Source organism: Corythoichthys intestinalis, chromosome 16 (genome assembly GCF_030265065.1).
Source record: "Corythoichthys intestinalis isolate RoL2023-P3 chromosome 16, ASM3026506v1, whole genome shotgun sequence".
Taxonomy (NCBI): domain Eukaryota; kingdom Metazoa; phylum Chordata; class Actinopteri; order Syngnathiformes; family Syngnathidae; genus Corythoichthys; species Corythoichthys intestinalis.
In genome coordinates this window covers 34,984,679-35,006,978 of record NC_080410.1, presented here as the reverse complement: position 1 = coordinate 35,006,978, position 22,300 = coordinate 34,984,679, and the positions used below count along the sequence as shown (strand labels likewise).

Genomic DNA, 22,300 nt, shown 5'->3' with positions numbered 1-22,300 from the left:
CATCTTGAGGATTTATTGTCATAATAAACAAATACAGTACTTATGTACTGTATGTTGAATGTATATATTCGTCCGAGTTTTATTCATTTTTTTTCTTAATGGATTGCCAAAATGTATATGATCGGGAAAAAATCGGGAATGATTGGAATTGAAACGGGAGCAAAAAAAAAAAGCAATCGGATCGGGAAATATCGTGCTCGGCAGATACTCAAACTAAAACGATCGGATCGGGAGCAAAAAAACATGATCGGAACAACCCTAGTTGACAGCGATCGTTCATTAGCTGCCTAACCTCCAATTTCAAATGGACTGGACGTCTAGCATAGTCAATGGCAGCCACTGGATAAAATCTTTTAAAAACTGGTTGAGAAATATGCTAGTTATGAATTCATTTTATTGTCAAGGCATCGACTTTGACGGGAACATTGCCCCTACCAACATGGCCGCCCTGAGGCCATTTTTGTAAGGGCGATGAAAGGTCTTTTCATGTTTCTGCCATGAATTGAATAGACATCCAATCCATTTGAATGCATCAAATGCATTGGCCGTCTAGCGTTGTCAATGGCAACTAATGAGTTGGCTTTTTTTTTTTTTTTAATACAGCAGATGAGACAGCATAAAACACAAAAAGTTAGTAAAGTCTGTCTGTGGCTTGCAAGACGAGGGCGTGTCTGGAAATGAGGGCATCACTGGCACGTGGTTGATAACTCACCCTATTACTAGCTAGCTAACGGAAGCTAGTGGAAGCTAACGAAAGGAAGCTAGTGGGCCAATGTTTTTTAAGCACAAGAATTTAGTGGAAACTGCAAAAGTGCGAATCTGGTAGATAGAGATTAGGAATATGTTTATGTAACAACCTATGTGTTTTATCATTGGCAGTTTGTTGTGACATGACCCCAATTTCCAGACACGCTAGCGTTATGCAAGCCGTAGACGAATACAATTGCAAAAAGCAGCAGCAGTAGAACAGATGCACTTAATAATGTCCAGTACCTGTTTGAAATGCTCTTTGGAAATTTTCAGTGCATTCAGCACAAAGGAAAAATTAAAATGAAAAAAAAATCTAGACTTCACCATCAGTTGACTAGACAGCTCCTACAGACATTGCGCCTCGCCTTCCCGGAGGGGGCCGACCCAGGCAGAGCGTGTGATAAACTCAAACGCTGCGTTCAAATGGCGGATTTAGGTGGAAAAAAGACGAAAGTTGTACTGCATACAAGCAGACAGGAGTGTCTTAAAATTGATTTGGTCGAGGATTCAAGGTAATTGTTGTATGAAATAGCACCATGCATGTATTTTGAAACGTTGTGAAAAAAATGAATGAAAATTAATGAAAAGTGAATGGAAAAATTAGCGCAACTAGCTAGAAATAATTCCATAAAATTAATGATAACGACCCTTTTTTTTTTTTTTTTTTTTTGCTTTTAACTAAGAATCTAAACTGTTTTATGTTCATACAGTGGTACGAAAAAGTATCTGAACCTAATGGAATTTCTCACATTCCTGCAGAATATCACCATCAAATGAGATCTGATCTATGACAAAATCACACAGGTGTAAAAACAGTGTCTGCCTAAGGAGACTTAAAGAGCAATAGAAACTAATTTTTACCAAACAATTTATGTCAGCTGTGTGCCCAATCACTGATGAGTGGTTTAAAGCTGCGTGGCCCACTATAAAACACACACCTGGTAAGAATTGTCTTGTTGAAAAGCATTGTCTGATGTGCATCATGGCTCGGTCACAAGAGCTGTGTGAAGACCTGTGATCAAGGATTGTTGATTTGTATAAAGCTGGTAAAAGCTACAAAACCATCTCTAAAGGTCTGGATGTTCATCAATCGACAGGCAGAGAAGTTGTCTAGAAATGGAGAGAGTTTGGCATTGTTGCTTCTCTCCCAAGGAGTGCCTGTCCACCAAAGATAACGCCAAGAGTTCAGCGCAGAATACTCATAGAGGTAAAAAAAGAACCTTAGAGTGTCTGCTAAAGACTTAGAAATCACTGGCACCAACATCAACACCTCATCCCCACCGTGAAGCACGGTGAAGGGAGCATCATGATTTGGGGGTGCTTTGTTACCTTAAGGCCTGGAGAACTTGCTATCATTAATGGAAGAATTATTTCAAAAGTTTATCAGGATATTTTGCAGGAAAACCTGAGGCTGTCAGTCAGACAGTTGAACCTAAAAAGAGGATGGATGCAGCAACAAGACAATGATCCAAAACACAAGAAATAATCAACTTCAGAATGGTTTTAGAAGAACAAAATACACGTTCTGGAGTGGCCAAGTCAAAGTCCAGGCTTGAACCCCATTGAGATACTGTGGCATGACCTAAAGACAGTGATTCATGCCAGAAATCCCAGGAATATGACTGAATGAAAGCAGTTTTGTAGAGAAGAAAGGGACAAGATAAGTCCTGATCGATGTGCCAGACTGATCTGCAGCTACAGGAAGCGTCTGGTTGAAGTTATTGCTGCCAAAGGGGGGGGGGGGGGCACAGAATATTAAATGTGATGGTTCACTTACTTATTTTTCCCCTGTCTGTCATCGTTTGAATACTATCCACATTAAAATATGAAAACCTATAAATGTTTGGGTGGTTTTAGTTAAAGCAGACACTGTTTTTTCATCTGTGTGATTTTGACAAAGATCAGATCACAAGAAATTCCTAAATGTTCAGATACTTTTTCATCACATTGTATCTATAGAAATTCTGGGATTTACGCATTTATTTACAAGAATTTTCAACTTAAAAAGCTCTTCGTTTTATGACACAATAGCGGAACTAATTTGAAATATTTACGTAAAATGAACTGATAACTGCTCGTTTTTGTGCTTTTAACCAAGAATCTAGACTGTTTTATGTTCATATCTATCGAAATTGGAGGATGTACGCATATATTTACAAGAATTTTCAATTTAAAAAGCTCTTCGTTTTGTGATGCCCCCATTCATAAACAGTAGCGTAACTTTACATTCAAATGATCAGATAATTTTCGGCCAACTGCCCGTTTTTTTGGCAAAAAAGTAGTAATTTAGACATTTCTGCATCCATACGAAAAAATTCGCCTTTTGAGTGTTTTATTTTATGTAACACTTCAATCTAAAAACAACGAGGGCCAGACAGCCGGCAAGACGTGCTAAAGCAATAGTAACATCGGAATTCCACCTAAATAAGTTGTGATTGTATATAGAAAAATGCTGATTTTGCGTTTGTTGAGTAAAATTAGAGTGATTCTGCATGCTTTCCTCATGTATTAAGTTTCTGATGTGAAAATTGAGTGATTTATAGCTGCTCAAAAAAATTTGACTCAAAAACAGCATTTGTTTATAGATGAGCCGCACTGGAATATAAGCCGCAGCTGTCCTCACTGTATTATAAGTGTCTGTCATAAGACAAAATGAACCACCATGAAGCTTTGAACCAAAGGCTGCAAAGCTTCATTGCTTCAAGAAGCTTCATTTGGCCATCACTACTCCCTTGGGGGAGAAAGTCAACCTTTGCTGCCACCTGCTGTCAATGCTGTTGTTGTTCAACATGCCTCCTAGCATGCATTGCAGCGCTACAGATGTAAATGACAAACAAAATTCATGTTCTGTGCTAATTATTTTTTCAGTTACTGTTCCAGTTGTTTTATTAATTGCTAGTTATAGTATTTGGGAACACTTTATTTGACAGCGGCGCCATAAAACTGTCATTAGACAGTCATAATCATGACATGACACTGTCATGAGCAATAATGAATGCTTGTAACAGATGTCATTTGGTGATATCCGGCAAATTATCTCGCCTTTGAATGGATGTAAAAGATCCGAGCTGGACATAAATGGAGTTAGTGAAATGATTTGCATAAGGAATCAGTATTGCCCATGATAGTATTATGTAGTCCTGCAACGATTAATCGATTAACTCGAGTATTCGATTGGAAAAAAAGATTCGAATTAAAGTTTTGCCGCTTCGAGTATTCGTTTAATTAAAGTGGCCTTGTAATGCTTTGTTTTGAAAGTGGTTGCATTTAGCTGTATTGATTTGGATCCACTGCCCTCTAGTCTGCCTCATTTCACATGGCTGAATCCAGCTGCTCCCTGTTAATACCAACCTAAGCTAAGTTTTTGTTTGTGCTAGTTTTTTTTTTTTTTAACGCATTCATATTTTAGTTTATAAGTATATTTAGCCATTTTTTTGTGGGAATAAGTGTCTGAACCATTTGATAAGACCGTTGTAAAAAAAAAAAAAAAGTTAGCATTTTATAGCATTTAAGCTAGCGGACTTTTACTATGTAAGTTAGCCAATTTTTTTGTTGTTGTACATAGATCCTCATTTATATATTTATTTTTAATACCGTTTCAGGTATTTTAATTTTTATGTTCCATATCCGATTACTCGATTATTCGAACTAAATATTCATCGATTAATTGACTACTAAAATAATCGATAGCTGCAGCCCTAGTATTATGTCATAATTATGACGGTCTTATGACAGTCTTATGACACTGCTTTCAAATAAAGTGTTCCCTATTATCCCAAATAAATCAACAAATAAGCCGCACTGGACTATAAGCCGCAGGAATCAAAATGAAGGAAAAAAGTAGCGGCTTATAGTCTGAAAATTACGGTATGTTAAATATGGCTATTGATTCTGTAAATATAGGTAATTATCTCTGGATTTGGGGATTTTTGTGCATCTAGCGTCATATTTGAGAATTTTATAGCCATTTTATGTTTTGTTGTACTTGCATTAAATAAATGATTGGGATTTTATTAGGGATCGACTTTGAATTTTTTTATGTCACTGCTCATGGAGACTCACATATGCCTTAGGGAGGTGCCTGTTTTGGTTTTAGATCGCTAGCTGCTTTGGTTTTAAAAATATTTGAAGTTTTTCTAAGCTGCGGATCGGCCTCAAGGCGCGTCAACTGATGGTGAAGTTTATGTGAAAAAAAAAATGGATGAAATAAGTCAAAAGTGTTCATGAAAAGTTTATCAAATGCTGTTATTGGTCATGAAATGTAGTGTCATGTTCGTGTGATGTAATATTTAGATCAAAAACTTTAGGGAAATGATCACAGAATCGTGGAAGATTGAACTTGACGGTACTTGTTTTAGTTTAAGAAACTGGTATGAATATAAACCATAAAGCGATATTGAAGAACACTGGAGTGTGAAGTTGAAAAATTTCAACTTGTTGTGTCTGAGTGACTAAACTGAGCATAACACACTTTATGAAAACAGGTTGATGAGCTCTAAAATGTATTAACCGGCGTGATGTACCATTGGGATACAAAATAAGATAAAAAAACAACAACAACCAAAGAGCAGTCTAAGAAAGCAGTTGTGTTAGCTAACCCACGGCCGGCCCAGCCTATACGCAGATAATGCAGCTGCTTAGGGCCCCTGACCACTAGGGGGCCCCCCCAATCTGGCAGTTGTTTAATTCATATTCTATTTTGTTTACTACAGTTTGCTTTATTTGACTTTTGTGTGTTTTGATATTTTATTTCAAGCTTAAAAAATAAAAGTTCTTCCTTAACTTCTTTACCTCTTTTAGAAAAAGGTTTGGCACTATCTGCTGTAAGTACTGAAAATCATTTGGGGTGAGAAGTTTGAAGTATGCAGTGCAACGAAATCTGATTAATATACAAAATATGGACGTATGGGTTGGATTGCATGTATGGGTTTCACAGTACACTGTGACGAAATGGTGTGCCAAAAATATGGGCCCCTTGGCATTATTTTGCTTAGGGCCCCCAAATGGCCTGGGCCGGCCCTGACTGCTAACCCAAACCAATAGATAGCGACATCAGTACAAAAACTTGCAAGTATATCCCGCAATGAGAAGTGGAAAAAAACAAACTTAGCTTTTTAAAAAGCAACAAAAATTGCCCTAGTGTTCTTGCGTTTTTCACTCGATTCTAAGGTTTCCGCATTGCACCGAGCTCTGTTCTCAGAACGATTCAATCTGATCCATGTTTTGAAAGCAAGAGCACGTTCCAAAGTGCGCCTTGACAGAATACTTTTTTGTCCGCCGGCAAGTTCAGCAGCTACGTGCGGCTAGCCCGATCAGTTTCTGCCATGTTCCCAGGGGATCGGAGTTTGCCACCAGGTCTACGTACTCTTGCACGTGTACACCTCCTCCTCACGGACGCACGTCTGGCACTCCACGTGGCAACACCAGCGCACTTGGCAGTGGCAGGAAAGGCTGGTGAGGCGCACGGCCGTGTTGTAGCCGCGTCCGCAGCACAAGTTCTGGCAGCCGGTGTCCTTAGCGCACGAGCGTCCGCCGGTGCCCGCTGAGTAGCGTGAGGCCCGGCAAAAGCTGGGCGACTCCTCCAGGTAGACCAGGTTGGCACTACGAAGGCTTTGGCCGTGGCGACGCGGTCCCGCCGACTCGCTTTCGCCGGCGGCTGCATTTGTGACGCTCAGGACCCGCGTGGCTGTGTCGTAGCGGTACTTGAGCAGCCGGCCCGTGTCGTGGAACGGAGACAGCTGCTTCCAGCAAGTCCGTACGGCGCAAGAGCCGGAAACCCCGTGACACTTGCAGGTGGTCTTCAGGCCGCTCTTTACCGCCTTGGACAGACGGCACAAGAAGGAAAGAAGGGGGGGAAAATTAAGTTCCTTGGCTTTGATTCATGACCTGGTCTCTTATCTAGGAGGTCTATCTGCACGGAGGCGGACGCTTTCCCGAAGGCGGTCGGCCGCACCTTTTCAGAATGTTTCTGCTCGACTCGCTGCAAACTCTAACACGGAGTTGTCTAAACTATGGCCTGCGCACGAACTGCGGCCCCCTGCTCAGTTATTATTGACTCGTAGCTAATGATGAAAGTAATCATAGAATAGAATACAGGCATGAAAATGGGTCAATGGTTAAAAAGGTGAGAAGGGTGTGGAGGAAATATGTTCCGGTACACTCTATTACTAGGGCTGTCCCAAACGACTAATTTTCTCCCGATTAGTCACAGTGGCGCCTCCAGAAATTTTTCATAGGGGTGGCCAGATGGGGCCACTTAAAATCTTGGGGTGGCCAAAACTAAAGCCATAATTTCAGGTTTTCATTATTTTATTGCAGTAAAAAGTTCAGGGGAAAACTATCAGAAAGACTTAAGGACACGGCTACTGATATACTTTGGTGTACTGTGTACTATTTGATGTTACTAATGATTTAATGCGCATAGTCCGTAACTGTCCAGTCAACATTTTGAGTTCCACAACAATTCTGTTTTATTGTGTTATGTATATATTAGGCATAAGCTGTACATTTAACTAGGGCTGTCAAACGATTAAAATTTTTAATCGAGATAATCACAGCTTAAAAATGAATTAATCAAAATTAATCGCAATTCAAACTTAAAAATATGCCATATTTTTCTGTAAATTATTGTTGGAATGGAAAGATAAGACACAAGGCGAATACAGTATATACATTCAACATACGGTACATCAGTACTGTATTTGTTTATTATAACAATAAACTCACAAGATGGCATTAACATTATTAACATTCTTTCTGTGAAAGGGATCCACGGATAGAAACACTTGTAATTCTTAAAGGATAAATGTGAGTTTGTATATTGTGACTAAATATTGCCATCTAGTGTATTTGTTGAGTTTTCAGTAAATGATACTGTAGCGACTTAACTGTTCTGCCCAAATGCATGATGGGAAGTGCTGCAACCATGACTGTGTGTGGTGACTGCAAATGCTATATCTTCTCTGCGTTGGATACACTACAGGGTGTTAAGAAAAACACCTCCTGTCATTCTTCCCCACGTCGCTTCCCACAATATTTATAGTTGCTGTGGGAGAGATGACAAAGCTTTTGCCAATTAAAAGCACGGCCCCAATGAATGCTTTTATCTACTCACTTGACACTGCCTCTTATCTCTGTATAGAAGTACAACGGCGCCATTGTAGGCTGTTTGCGGCAATGCATGAATGAGTCGTACTGCGAATGCGTTAATTGCGATAAATATTTTCGCATACCGCCCATTAACGCGGTAAATTTGACAGCCCTACATTTAACAAAACAAAATAAATGCATTCATTTGGGATGCAATGCATAACTGATGCTACAACAATCTAACGATATACTGGCAAGCGTGGTGGCCAGTGGGGTGGCCAACCAAAACCTGGTGGCGCCACTGATTATTCAGCCGACTATTTTTACGATTAGTCGACTAATCAAAAATTTCCCCCCCTTTTTTCTACTAATTTAGTAATTAAATTTTTGATGACGGTTATTAATTCACAAAAACATTTTGGAACACTTACCATAATTTTCGCACCATAAGGCGCATCTGACTGTAAGCTGATTCATGTTCTGTGCAAAAATTTTTTTTTCAGTCACTGTTCCAGTTTCATTAATTGCTAGTTATGGTATTTGGTAACACTTTATTTGACAGTGGCATTATAAGACTGTCATTAGACAATCATAATAATGACATGACACTGTCATAAGCATTAATCAATACTCAGATGTTATTTAATGTTATCCGGCAAATCATCTCACTTTTGAACAGATGTAAAAGATCCGAGCTGGACATAAATGGAGTTAGTAACATTATTTGCCAGATGACACTTAATGACATCTGTCATAAGCATTCAGTAATTCCCATGATAGTGTCATGTCATAATTATGACGGTCTTATGACAGTCTTATGACGCCGCTGTTAAATAAAGTGTTACCAAATACCATAACAAGTAATTAAAGAAACAACCGACCATGGCTGACATCCTTTACGTAGAACAATATATTTAAGCAAATTTTAGCAAGCCATTCTGTGTGTCACACTTGCTTCATTATTTTTTTAAAATTAATAATTTCAACAATCTTGCAACTAACCTTTGTGGCGTTCTCTTTCGAGTCTCGGGCTCTTGCGAAATACTGCTGCTGTAAAATTAAACTAGCTTCAAGTTGCTTGAATTTCTAGCTTCGTATCTTACCTGTAATCTTGTCGTACATGTCTTGCCTGGCTCTGCCAGTCTTTTCTCCCTGTATTTTTCAAACACTGAGAGAAATAGTCTGGGAACCACCCCATTAACAGCTTTTTCGAGCAGGTACAAAATCAATCGACAAATCAGATTCGTTTATTTGCGTGACGCGCTCTTAACGAGCAACGTCAGTCTTGCGCGTCGGAAGTCGTCTCCACAACAAAGCTGAACAGGAGAGCCGAGAATATGTTCCAATCCACGGTAAAATCAGTTTTAAATGACCAAAAACACATCGACACGAGTCATTGACAACAGTCTGTCCCGCGCTAGCCATGTTGAATAAACTCCGCTCTCCTCGTACGTTTACTTCCGCGCGCAAGTCCCTCGTCCTGCTCTCGTCGCTTTAATAACGTGACCTCTGCCCTGCCCGTTGCTGATTGGTCCACTCCGCTGTCTGTTTGCTGTGGCTTGCTCCGCCCTGGAAATTGTATCCGCTTGAATGGTGGCCAGACTCAATAGCTGGAACAGCGGTGAGTCTGGCGTACCAGACTAGTACATGTCAGCGTGTCTTGTTTGGTAATATCGCCTCACATTGACCTCTTTAAAAACAGCAACTGTCTATTTGCAAAAGAGGCAGACACTGTTGTTGCGTATTTTAGTGAAGAAATAGTCCAATTTCCACCTATCCATGAAGCGTCGGCCGTCGCAGTCAACTTTTTTTTGTTGTTGATTGTGGTCATTTTAGAAAATTGGGAGTAAAAGGTCACACGAGGTAATGTTGTTTAGAGTGCTGCTGCCTTTAAGTGGGTAAATGAGGAGCAGCATTTAGTGTGTAAGCTACTTCATATGCTGGTAGCAGTACTGCTGACCAATTTATTAAGTTTGTGTGCGGGCCAGACGTTATTGATCTTATGACAGAGGCTGGGGGCCGGATGAAATTTGACCATGGGCCACATTTGGCCCCCGGGCCGGACTTTGGACATGTCTGGCGTACACATTTAAAAATCAGTGCTCACTTGTACAAATTACGCCGAAACCGTACAACTTGACAGGTATGTAATTTTACAAATTGTATAAAAACGGAAACATCAAGAGAGGTTTCAATATCAAATGATTTTAACTCATAATTATGTTTATCTTTCTTTCTTCCGTGGATCCCTTTAAGAATAAATGCATTTTTTTAAAAAAAACATCTTTTTTACCCAATTATACTTGTTTACCACATGAGAGTGGAAAGATTTCAAATTGGCCCTTACATCCTTTGGTTTTTCTGGAAGCGGTCCTTCCTCAGAGAAAAAAGTTTGGACACCCCTGCTCTAACATAATGGATGAGGGCAACTGTCGTATTTCATCGGGCTCCCATCTCTCACTCGGACAGCTCGGGCTCTGTCACGACTAGTACCGTCTGCCTCGCATGTCTCGTTCCTCGAGCCCGAGGCGTGGCAGGAGCGACCCGTGGTACAAACGCCGGAATCTCACCGACTCCCTTTTCCACCCGCTCGCACGACCTTTAGCCGACCGCTCCCGAAAACCGGATCGTAAGGGGTACCCCGGATTTTTTTTGTGCTATCCCTCCACCATTTGTCTTGGTGAGGGCCAGAGACGGGTCATATCGCGCAGGGGTTAGTCCCACAGGATCGAGGTTACTTTGGGGTTGAAAAGTTCTGCTTCGTTCCTCCCTCCGCAGGTATGAAACCCTCAGGGCTCCTCAGAGTACTATTACCAAGAGATGGGGGTGCGTGACAGATAAGATAGCTGCTGATACTTCTTCCTGTTTTTTTGTTTTCTAGGGTGAAAGACCCCAAGGGCTTCTCGTCTATTTCAGAACGCCACAGTAGTGGTTAACCGACATTAGGTGGGTTGTACGGCGAGTGCAGTGATTTAGGACGTGGAAAATAAATTATTGCTCATATCTTAAAAAAGACGTCACCGTTATAAACGCCCCCTCTGCGAAAGGAGACCTTTAATTTGTAGTCGTCCCGCACAGTAAGCTTCAAATTGCCCGAGAACACCTGGTTACAACTCGTTTCTCTGGCTAAGAACCAAGTCTGACATCCTCTTGTGGCACAGGTTGGGTGAAACGGCAGTTTTCCCGCAACTGTAGACTCACCCGAATTCCCACATTGACATTGTGGGCATCCACTTGAGCTCTCAGGTCCTTGCTGACTCTTTTCTGGCTCAGGAACCTCTTGAGAAACTTGGTGCTGTACTTGAGGTTGTCGCCACATACCCCCCACTGCCACGCCTCCCGGTGCTGAATGCCGGGTGAGTCGTCACAGGTGCAGCGCTCCATGCGGCCCGAGCTGCACGCCTTGGCGAGGGCGTGGGTCAGCGCCGCCGACGACACGGCCAGGAGAAAAGCAGTCTCTTTGAAGGCTAGAACGAACCAGAGCCAAACAGTTTTTTGGTCATTTTTCACTCGGGGGAAACTGACCGGTGCCTTGCCATGCCCAGCAGAGGGTGTATGAATAGTGTTGCACCGTTACCAATACTAGAATCGGAGGGTGCCCTAATACAACATTAAAATATAAGTATCGCTATTGGCTAGTACTGTAATTTTCGCACTATAAGGCGCACCTGACTATTATATCCTTCAAATTTGGCACGAAAACGGCATTTGTTCATAGATAAGCCGCACTGGATTATAAACCACTGCTGTCCTCACTGTATGATGGAATATTTACACCAAAAGATATTAACCGGTAACAATTTATTTGACAGCGGCATACTACGACTGCCATAAGACCAAATGAACCGTGAAGTTTTGAACCAATTGGCTGCAAAGCTTCATTTTGTCATCACTAGAGGTAGGAATCTTTGGGCACCTAACTATTCGATTACGATTACGATTCAGAGACTCCGATTCGATTATAAATCGATTATTGATGCCCCCCCCCCCCTTTTTTTTTTTTTTTTTAATGTTTTGTATATTTGTTCCAAAATTGTTCAAAAATCCTCTCATGCTAAATAAACCAAACTACTATTTTAGTATCAAGTTACTGGTTAAAAACAGTAAATAAAAAACTCAAGTCCCCATTCTGTATCAGCAGCTTTAAACTACATTCAATTAATTTAATGTTGTGAATCAACTGTTAAAGTTGTTAAAATTGCGCCCGTTATTCCATAATTTCCCTCATGTCTACTTTTGACATGTGAAAGTTTTAAAACTGTTTCATCATTTAAAGATAGATTCAAGTCAAGATTTTGCCGATTTAGAGGTATTTTAGATAAAAAGTAATTAGGTTCTCTACAACAGAGCCTTCTCGAGAAGTCTACTGCTTTAAGATGGCGCCTGTTTACTATCGTGGGAAAGTCTGTCATTTCACATCTAGTCTAGATATATGTGATATCTACCATAGCCGTATGTTGCCGTATGTTTATAGCAACTCGCAACTGAGCGCTGTTTGAAGCGGCTGACAGCCACAGTCAGGTATTATTGTTTTTTTTTTTACTTAGCGGCATTAGCTGCACATGATATTTACTCTCGGTCCGTTCCTCATTGTGTCCGGAAGACCACGCAGACTGCGTTTTATTTCCGCTTTACCTGGTATAATTCAATAATTGGAATTTGGATGTTTGTGAATCGTTCTCGAATCTTCCACGGCCGAATCGCGAATAATCTAAGAATCGGAAATTTTGCACGCCTCTAGTCATCACTGCTCCCTTGGGGGAGACAGTCAACCTGTGCTGCCACCTGCTGTCAACACTGTTGTCTTCCAACATGCCTCCTGGCATACATTGCAGCACTACAGATGTAAATAACAATCAAAATTCATGTTCTGTGTATTATTTCTTCAGTTACTGTTCCAGTTGTGTCATTGATTGCTAGTTATGGTATTTGGTAACACTATGACAGTGGTGCCATAAGACTGTCATTCAATGTTGTCACAGATTACTTGAAAAAGTAATTTAATTACTGATTACTGATTACGCCTCAAAAAAGTGATCTAGTTACTTTACTGATTACTTCATTATCAAAGTAACTAAGTTACTTTAAAAGTAATCTATCATCTACTTTTTACCCATTTTTCTCCCTTTGCCACCTCAACATAAGAATGACAACAGAAAATTGTCATCACATGTAATTGACTTTCCGATGATTGAATTTAAAGGGGAATATCAGAATTTCGCGCTAGCTTAGCCACTCCGGAGCCCTGAAACTAACAAATATCTGACAAACTGCTTGGAATTTGTTGAAATCAACTCCACCGACCAATTAAACCCTGCTAACTCTAAGATTAAGCCTAATGTCAAAACTTCTGAATTTCGGGTTATGGTTAACAGCATATCAGTGCTAATGTAAAACAATGCAAACTGACTGCACAATATTCAACAACACACAAGTAGATTGTACAGTGCAATAAACACAAAGGTGGTGGTGGGCGCGGATGCGCTTGCACAACCCGGAAGTACTCCTCTCAACACACACGCGGTCAATTTGGCCACAAAACGTAGCAGCAACTAAGCACTTTACACTCAAATAGACTTACAACACATCCCACAGTTGCTAAACGAACACATCACCTCACGGCATAAATGTGCAACACGCGTATGACGTCAGTTTGAAACCTAATTTAGCTGATTGGCTGCCATTGATAGTGCTTGAATTATAACTAGAGATGTCCCGATCGGGTCCGATCACATCATTTTCAAAGTATCGGAATCGGCAAAAAAATATCGGACATGCCTTTTGTTAATATATATATTTTTTTAATTTAAATCGTTTTCTAATTGTATTTAACGTTACAGACAAAATGCCTTACACTCATCCAGAGTAGTTTTGGCTTAAAGTAGGGCTATCAAATTTATTGCGTTAACGGCGGTAATTAATTTTTTAAAATTAATCACGTTAAGTAATTAACGCATGCGCTGCACGACCCACTCACGCATTGTCGCTTTCAATCTATAAAGACGCCGTTTTTCCAATAGATAGCGCTAAAAGGCAGCGTATAATGAGTAGAGAGAATTTTGACAGCCTTTGGAGCCATTTATATTTGGCTAAAGCCTTACAATACCTCTCTCAGCAATTAAAAATAACGTGGGAGGCAATGTGGGGAAGAACAGTAGTAGTTGATCATTTTCTTAACACCCTATGTTCTTTCCCAACGCAGAGAAGATATATCAATTGGTGCCCTACGCACAGTCATGGTTGCACTTCCCATCATGCATTTGGGCAGAAGTTAAATGGCTGCAGTATCATTTACTGAAAGCTCAACGAATACAGTAGATGGCAATATTTAGTCCCAATATACAAAGTCACATTTATCCTTTAAGAATTACAAGTCTTTCTATCCGTGGATCCCTCTCACAGAAAGAATGTTAATAATGTAAATGCCATCTTGAGGATTTATTGTCATAATAAACAAATACAGTACTTATGTACTGTATGTTGAATGTATATATTCGTCCGAATTTTATTGAATCGGGAGCCAAAAAAAAAAGCAATCGGGTCGGGAAATATCGGGATCGGCAGATACTCAAACTAAAACGATCGGATCGGGAGCAAAAAAAAACATGTTCGGAACAACCTTAGTAACCGTCTCTGTGAACAAATACAGTGTAGCTCAGACCTAGCGAACAGATTTCCTTAAGAGAAACATGCTTTTACTAGTATGTCAAACTTGCCAAATAGTCACCCAGCCTTCCTTACAAACCACCGTGATTTTTAGCATTGCAAAACACAATGCAAGTAGTCCAAATGGCCTTGAGTAATCTCACACAGCCAAATGTTTCTAAACAGCACGTCGTGTTATGATGTCACGGTGTCATTCTCCTCTGACCCTTCTCGTGTCACACTCTGTTATTTGCGTTGCCTCCGAGCTATCTGACGGCGTGTCTATTTTGATCTAATTAATTATTATTTTGACTAGAACGCAGCCTTTTCCCACATGAAAGCGGGCAATCGCACCACCCTTTTCCTTTGGGAATTGGGTGCTTTTCCTGGTGGATAAAAATAACCACACGGGGCTTCAGTAGTCTCCGTCACCGCCATTTGTTGGCATCTTCACTCCCTCATTACTTCTACGAGGATCTGTTCATCTATCCCACATGTTGATATCCATCTGCGCCAGTTCTGTTTGAATCAAGCTCAACAAGCAGCTGCAAGGAAAAAAAAGTTCTTGGACTCAAAATGATTGATAATTACTTGATTAACTGTAAAAACCGGAGAGAGGTTACTAAAGTTTAGTGCATACCCATAGCAAAAAATTGCTACTCATCTATTGCTCAATCCCGTCTCGTGAGACGAATTTGATCATCTCAAATTTATCTCATTCTCTGCTTATTTGTTTCTGAGTTTGTGCTCCTATCACTCAAAAAAAATGACTCCAGTAGGTTGTAAAGTTTACTAAAAGACAATGTGCATCTTCAGCAAGACCACATAGTGTTTCCAAGGTGAGCATGATTAAATCATGCAGTCCATACATAAACGTGAACAATGAATGAGTAGCTAGATTAGATCATGTTGATGCAACATAATGTTAACGTGCCTTTCCAACCAATTGCAATAGTCTCGTCATTTCTCGCGAGATTTAAAAGTAGGGTTGCCAACTACCTGAAAAAATAAGTGACACCTCATTGGTAGAGCCGGCCGGCCCAATAACAGTCAACATTTGATTATTATTTTGTTTGTGAAAAGTGATTTTTTTTTAATTAGATGGGGCTTTGCAAGGCACAGGCCCAGCTAGTAAAATTCCTCAACTTTATTTTTATTTCTTTCTTTCATAATCTTATTATCCACATTTTTGTCGGCGCACTGTAGACTCCAAACTGTTTGACCGACCGGCACCGTTTAAATATCAAAATGACCGGAATTCCATTCATTTTTAATGGCAAGCATTTTCCCTTCATTTTCAATCACAGGAAAACATAGGTGGTTGTGATTTTTGACCACTTACCATCACAGCCCATTGACATTGAACTGGCACCTAAGTAAGTCAATACCACTGACAGCTATGTACGTCCATGCCATTGACTATCATGAATGTCGCTGCTATTGATGCCAATGTACTGGATTCCATTGAGGCATATATACTGTAAATTGATGCCATTGACGGCCATTAACGTTAAAATTAGGGGTGTCAAACGATTAAAATTTTTAATTGAGTTAATCACAGCTTAGAAATTAATTCATCGTAATTAATCGCAATTCACACCATCTCTAAAATATGCCATATTTTTCTGTAAATTATTGTTGGAATGGAAAGATAAGACAAGATGGATATATACATTCAACATACTGTACATACAGTAAGTACTGTATTTGTTTATTATAACAGTAAATCCACAAGATGGCATTAAAATTATTAACATTCTTTCTGCGAAAGGGATCCACGGATAAATTCTTAAAGGATAAATGTGAGTTTGTATATTGTAACTAAATATTGCCATCTAGTGTATTTGTTGAGCTTTCAGTAAATGATACTGTAGTGACTAAACTGTTCTGCCCAAATGCATGATGGGAAATTAAATCTCACAACCCTGACTGTGCGTGGTGGCAGCAAATGCTATATCTTCTCTGCATTGTATACAATGCAGGGTGTTAAGAAAAAGCTCGCTCGCTTCAATAGTAATAACTGATGTGGGAGAGATGTCAAAGCTTTTGCCGATTAAAAGCACGGTCCAAATGAATTCCTGTATTCACTCCACTCACTTGTATGGAGGACCAGGAGTGCAAAAATTCAATAAATAAATACACAATTAAATAAGTAATTAAAAGTGTCATTAAAATGCTTTTATTTCAATATTTATTTATTTCAATATTTATTTCAATTTATATTTATTTATTTCAATTTTTATTTATTTATTTCAATTTATATTTATTTTGATTTATATTTATTTATTTCAATTTATATTTACTTATTTTGATTCATACTTTTTTTCCAATTTTTATTTCTATATTTCAATTTATATTTATTTCAAAATTTATTTCGATTTTTATTTATTTATTTCAGTTTTTATTCTTTTATTTCAACATTTATTTATTTATTTCAATTTTTATTTATTTATTTCATTTTATATTTATTTATTTCAAAATGTATTTCAATTTTTATTAATTTATTTCATTTTTTTATTCATTTATTTCAATTTTTATTTATTTATTTCAATTTTTTTTTTAATTTCATCATTTATTTATTTATTTCAACATTTATTTATTTCACTTTTTATTTATTTCATTCTTGCACTCTTGTTCCCTGTGTGGCCGCATGAAATAATTTTATATGTCATTGGCTCATCAAACTCTGTGGGCGGGCGTGAACTGGCGGGGTTTGAGTTGATCGAGTAATAAGCGATTGCTTCGTCCTATTTCTTCCCAACATGGCGGCATTATCTGAGATTTTGCATGAGCTCTCTTGGGACGTTAGATTTCTTAGAACAAATTGAAGCAGGACATTTGGACCCTGAGTACGTGTCCTACAAAACAGATTAATTAATTAAGTTAATTAATTAACGTTATTGGCATCATCTCGGCTCTGTAAGATCAAGATGTTGATCGAAGAGTTTTCGATAGTTTAGAACTGCGGTCAAGCCAGCCTCCACTCGTAAAAATGAAGTCAAACCAGCCGCCCCTCATTTGGATTATTGTTTGCATTATGTGCATTACGGTAATGCAATGCGCTGGCTTCAGAATAAATGAATAAATAAACAAATGATGAAATAAATAAATAAAAATTGATATAAATAAATAAAAAACTGAAATAAATAAAAATTGAAACTTAGCTCTGTATATACGTTACACGGCGCCATTGTAGTCTGTTTGCGGCAATGCGTGAGTGGATCGTTTCGGGCATGCGTTCAATAGTTTAACGTGATTGATTTAAAAAATTAATTACCGCCCATTAACCCTATAAATTTGACAGCTCTAGTTGTGCCTTATGTTGGCTCAACATGTGTGCTTTATGTTAAAAGAACACAATTGCTAAATACTGAAGGAAAGCAATTTAATCAGGTGCAAATTACGTATTTATTTAATGTCGGTTCAACATGTATTTTGGGGTGAACATGAGTGCCTTATGTTTGCTCAACAAGAGTGCGCTATGTTCGCGCAACATGATTGCCTAATGTTGGCTAGACATGTGTGCTTTATGTTAAAAGAACATAATTGCTAAATACTGAAGGAAAGCAGTCTTATCAGGTGCAAATTCTTTCCATAATTTTTTTATGTCAGTTCAACTTCCCATTTTTTTGAGTGATAAGGGTACCCTTAGGAGCAAGTGATGAGTCAAAATGAGCAAAGACATCATTGAGACAAAGGAGATTGATTTGACAAAAAAACAGATTTGAGCAATATTTGAGAAGAGAAATTTTCTTCATTAATCCTTAGATGCATAAGTGGGTCAAAAATGAAATATCTTGAAATATCTTCGGAATGAAAAGTTGTTATCAATTCATATTTCAGGTATTCCTCAAAAAACATGTTCTTGATATAATGTCATTAAAATTTTTGATGAACTTTTTATACATTTGAAGAAATTGTCATTTTTGTATTACTACCCTAAGCTTCCACAAGTGGGTCAAAAATGACCCACATGCATGTTCTATGGAATCCAATGGGAATCTTATCAACTTTGGCTGTCAGGAATAAATTTACCGTGGACCACACAGACTAGGTATGTAAAAAGTGACATCCCATAAGAAGACTATTTTACACAGCAAGAGCTGATATATGTACTGCAAGTACTTTATTATTATTATTATTATTATCAACAAATTAACCTACTTCATAACTAGCTAGCTAACTTTGCTAGATTTGCTCAGTGCATCTTGGACTGCAAATTAGAGCGCGTGTGTGATACTTGAACAGGCTCAATGGACAAAGGCAGTCTGAACGGGTACGCAAAAAAAAAAAAAACATATTACAAAAAATTGGAATTGTGTATTAGGACCTGCGGTATTAACCTAGCCTTAGTTAGCTAGCTAGTTATGAAGTAGGTTCATTTGTTGATAAATAATAATAAAGTACTTACAGTACACGTATCAACTTTGGCTGTCAGGAATAAATTTACCGTGGACCACACAGACTAGGTATGTAAAAAGTGACATCCCATAAGAAGATCATTTTACACAGCAAGAGCTGATTCGCAGACATGTTGCCTGTTTTAGCGAGACATCGTCAGCCAGCGTTATGCCTGTTTTGATTATGTCATCAAACAAGAGGACTAAGGTTCGTCACACTATTTTGTGGTAATCTTTCGGTCTCCAAAATCAAAAACCGATAATGCATTTGTAGCGGCAGATAGTTTTCGGTCAAATTTTCAGTCACATCTCTAATTTTTACATTGAACAAGATGAACCAAATGAACCAGATGTTATTTAATTATTTGACCAATTATAATATTTTCTTGGATTTTGGCATGAGATGAATTCAGATGTGACTGGGCATGCCAGAGCAGACACTACTCTTACAATGAAAGATTTTTGACAACCCAAAATGAGCAATTGCAGACTGGAAGGAGACCAAATTGAGAAATATTTTTGACTTGCACAATATAGGGTTGCTTGGCGAGATCAGTAAAAGAGGCAGCTTTGAGGGAAGTTTAAGAAATAAAATACTTTCCTCATCCATATCTTTTACTGAGACATTACTGAGATCGTGACTCCAAGTAAGGAGATAAAATTGAGACGCATTTGAGATCGACACAAGTACTCATAGTTGTCTCTTGGTTAGATCTTGAAAGGAGAGTACTGTGAGACTTTCTTGAAAAATTGTGCCAGTAGAACAATTCTCAAGACCTTCTCATGTAATGCTCAGTATGAGACAAATTTGAGAAAACTGAGAAAACCACTCTGGTCTCGATTATTGCTGATTCACTTCTCAGAGAGGTAAATGAGACATGAACAAGATCTCATATTCAATTTTGCTTTGCTATGGGTAGGTCAATAGCTTACAAGTAGCGTTGCACGGAGGTGGATGCATTATTTTTTTAAATATACAAAATACATGCATTTTTCTTTTAATGATAAATTTATGCATATTGGAATGTACTCATGGCTTTGCCAGACACTGCTTAACTTATTGGCTGCCACTGACGGCAGTGGCGCCACCACGGGGTGGCCAGGGGTGGCCACGGCCACCCCTATAAATTGGTTGGCCACCCCACTGGCCACCCCGCTTGCCAGTATATCGTTAGATTGTTGTAGCATCAGTTATGCATTTCTTCACAAATGAATGCATTTATTTTGTTTTGTTAAATGTAGGGCTTTTAAATTTATCACGTTAACGGGCGCTATTTAATTTTTTAAGGTTGATCACATGAAAATATTTATCGCGATTAACGCATTCGCAGTACGACTCAATCACGCATTGCTGCATATGGCGCCGTTTTACTTCTATACAGAGATAAGAGGCAGAGTGGAGTAGATACAAGCATTCATTGGGGCCGTGCTTTTAATTGGCAAAAGCTTTGTCATCTCTCCCACAGCAGCTATATTGTGGGAAGCGACGTGGGGAAGAATGACAGGAGTTGATCTTTTTCTCAACACCATGTAGTGTACCCAACGCAGAGAAGATATAGCATTTGCAGCCACCACACACAGTCATGGTTGCACCACTTCCCATCATGCATTTGGGCAGAACAGTTAAGTCACTACAGTATCATTTACTGAAAGCTCAACAAATACACAAGATGGCAATATTTAGTCACAATGTACAAACTCACATTTATCCTTTAAGAATTACAAGTCTTTCTATCCGTGGATCCCTTTCATAGAAAGAATGTTAATAAAGTTAATGCCATCTTGTGGATTTATTGTTATAATAAACAAATACAGTACTTACTGTATGTACAGTATGTTGAATAAATATATCCGTCTTATCTTTCCATTCCAACAATAATTTACAGAAAAATATGGCATATTTTAGAAATTGTTTGAATTGCGATTAATTACGATTAATTAATTTTAAAGCTGTAATTAACTCGATTAAAATTTTTAATTGTTTGACAGCCCTAGTTAAATGTACACCTTATGCCTAATATATACATAACACAATAAAACAAAATTGTTGTGGAACTCAAAATGTTGACTGGACAGTTATGGACTATGCACATTAAATCATTAGTAACATCAAATATTACACAATACGCCAAAGTATATCAGTAGCCGTGTCCTTAAGTCTTTCTGACAGTTTTCCCCTGACCTTTTTAGTGCAATAATATAATAAAAGCCTGAAATTATGGCTTTTAGTTTTGGCCACCCCAAGATTTTAAGTGGCCCATATCTGGCCACCCCTATGAAAAATTTCTGGAGGCACCACTGACTGACGGCGCTAGACGTCCAATCTATTTGAAGTGGGAGAGCTGCAACGTTTGTTTATTCGCTGCCAGCCTCTCCGTTCAAATGGATTGGATGTCTACTCGTGATAAAGTCATTCAGTTTATTGCTAGTCATACAGTGGTACCTCTACTTACAAAATTAATTGGTTCTGGAAGTAGTTTCTTAACTTGAAAATTTTGTAAGTAGAGACACATTTTCCATGTAAATGCCCAAATCTGTTCCAAGCCCCCCAAAATTGAGACATAAATCTTTTATAATGCATACAAATGCATCAAAACATGTAACATACATACTACAACAGTGGTTCTTAACCTTGCTAAAGCAAGGATGTAAGTTTGGTCTCAACATCGGTAGGGACGATATACAGTGTATCACAAAAGTGAGTACATCCCCTTTCATTTCGGCAGAAATTTAAGTATATCTTTTCATGTGACAACACTGACAAAAGGACAGTTTGACACAATGAAAAGTAGTCTGTGTGCAGCTTATATAATAATTTATTTTCCCCTCAAAATATAGCCATTAATATCTAAACCCCCGGCAACAAAAGTGAGTACGCTCCTATGAAAAAACGTACATCCCTAAATGTCCAAATTGAGTACTGCTTGTAATGTTCCCTCCAAAATGTCATGTGACTCGTTACAGGAGTGCTATCAGCATTGCTGCAGAGATTGAAGAGGTGGGGGGTCAGCATGTTAGTGCTCAGACCATACGCCGCACTCTAAATCAAATTGGTGTGCATGGCTGTCACCCCAGGAGGAAGCCTCTTCTGAAGACGGTATACAAGAAAGCCCGCCTGTCTCATCAGACCATAGGACATGGTTCCAGTAATCCATGTGCTTTTTTGACATGTCATCAGCAAACTTTTTACGGGCATCCCACTCGATTTCACTCACTGATTTCACTCGACCACAGCCAATGATAATTCACGTGAAATCCATGGTTTCATACTAACTAAAAAGTAAGTGTACACAATAGTGTTACACCCTTTTCCGACACTATGTGGTATCAGCCAATGCAGACACTGTACTGATACCACGTTTTTCTAAACATGCAATTCTTTTAATACTAAATTACTAGGGTTGTTCCGATCATGT

At 38.8% G+C, this 22,300-nt stretch overlaps 1 protein-coding gene across 4 annotated transcripts in view; it reads right to left on the bottom strand.

The window, feature by feature from the left end:
- Window positions 1-222: 222 nt before the first annotated feature.
- wnt9b (wingless-type MMTV integration site family, member 9B) overlaps window positions 223-22,300 on the bottom strand; it is a 64,138-nt gene continuing 42,060 nt past the window's right edge. For 3 of the 4 annotated variants that reach the window (XM_057817374.1, XM_057817373.1, XM_057817369.1), the window contains exons 3-4: window positions 11,041-11,306; window positions 223-6,569 (exon numbers count right to left, since the gene is read on the bottom strand). In XM_057817374.1, coding sequence (XP_057673357.1) covers window positions 6,108-6,569; window positions 11,041-11,306 — 728 coding nt within the window. In that variant the 3' untranslated portion in view covers window positions 223-6,107. The remainder of the gene's footprint in view (window positions 6,570-11,040; window positions 11,307-22,300) is intronic. The other variant, XM_057817370.1, reaches the window with a different exon arrangement.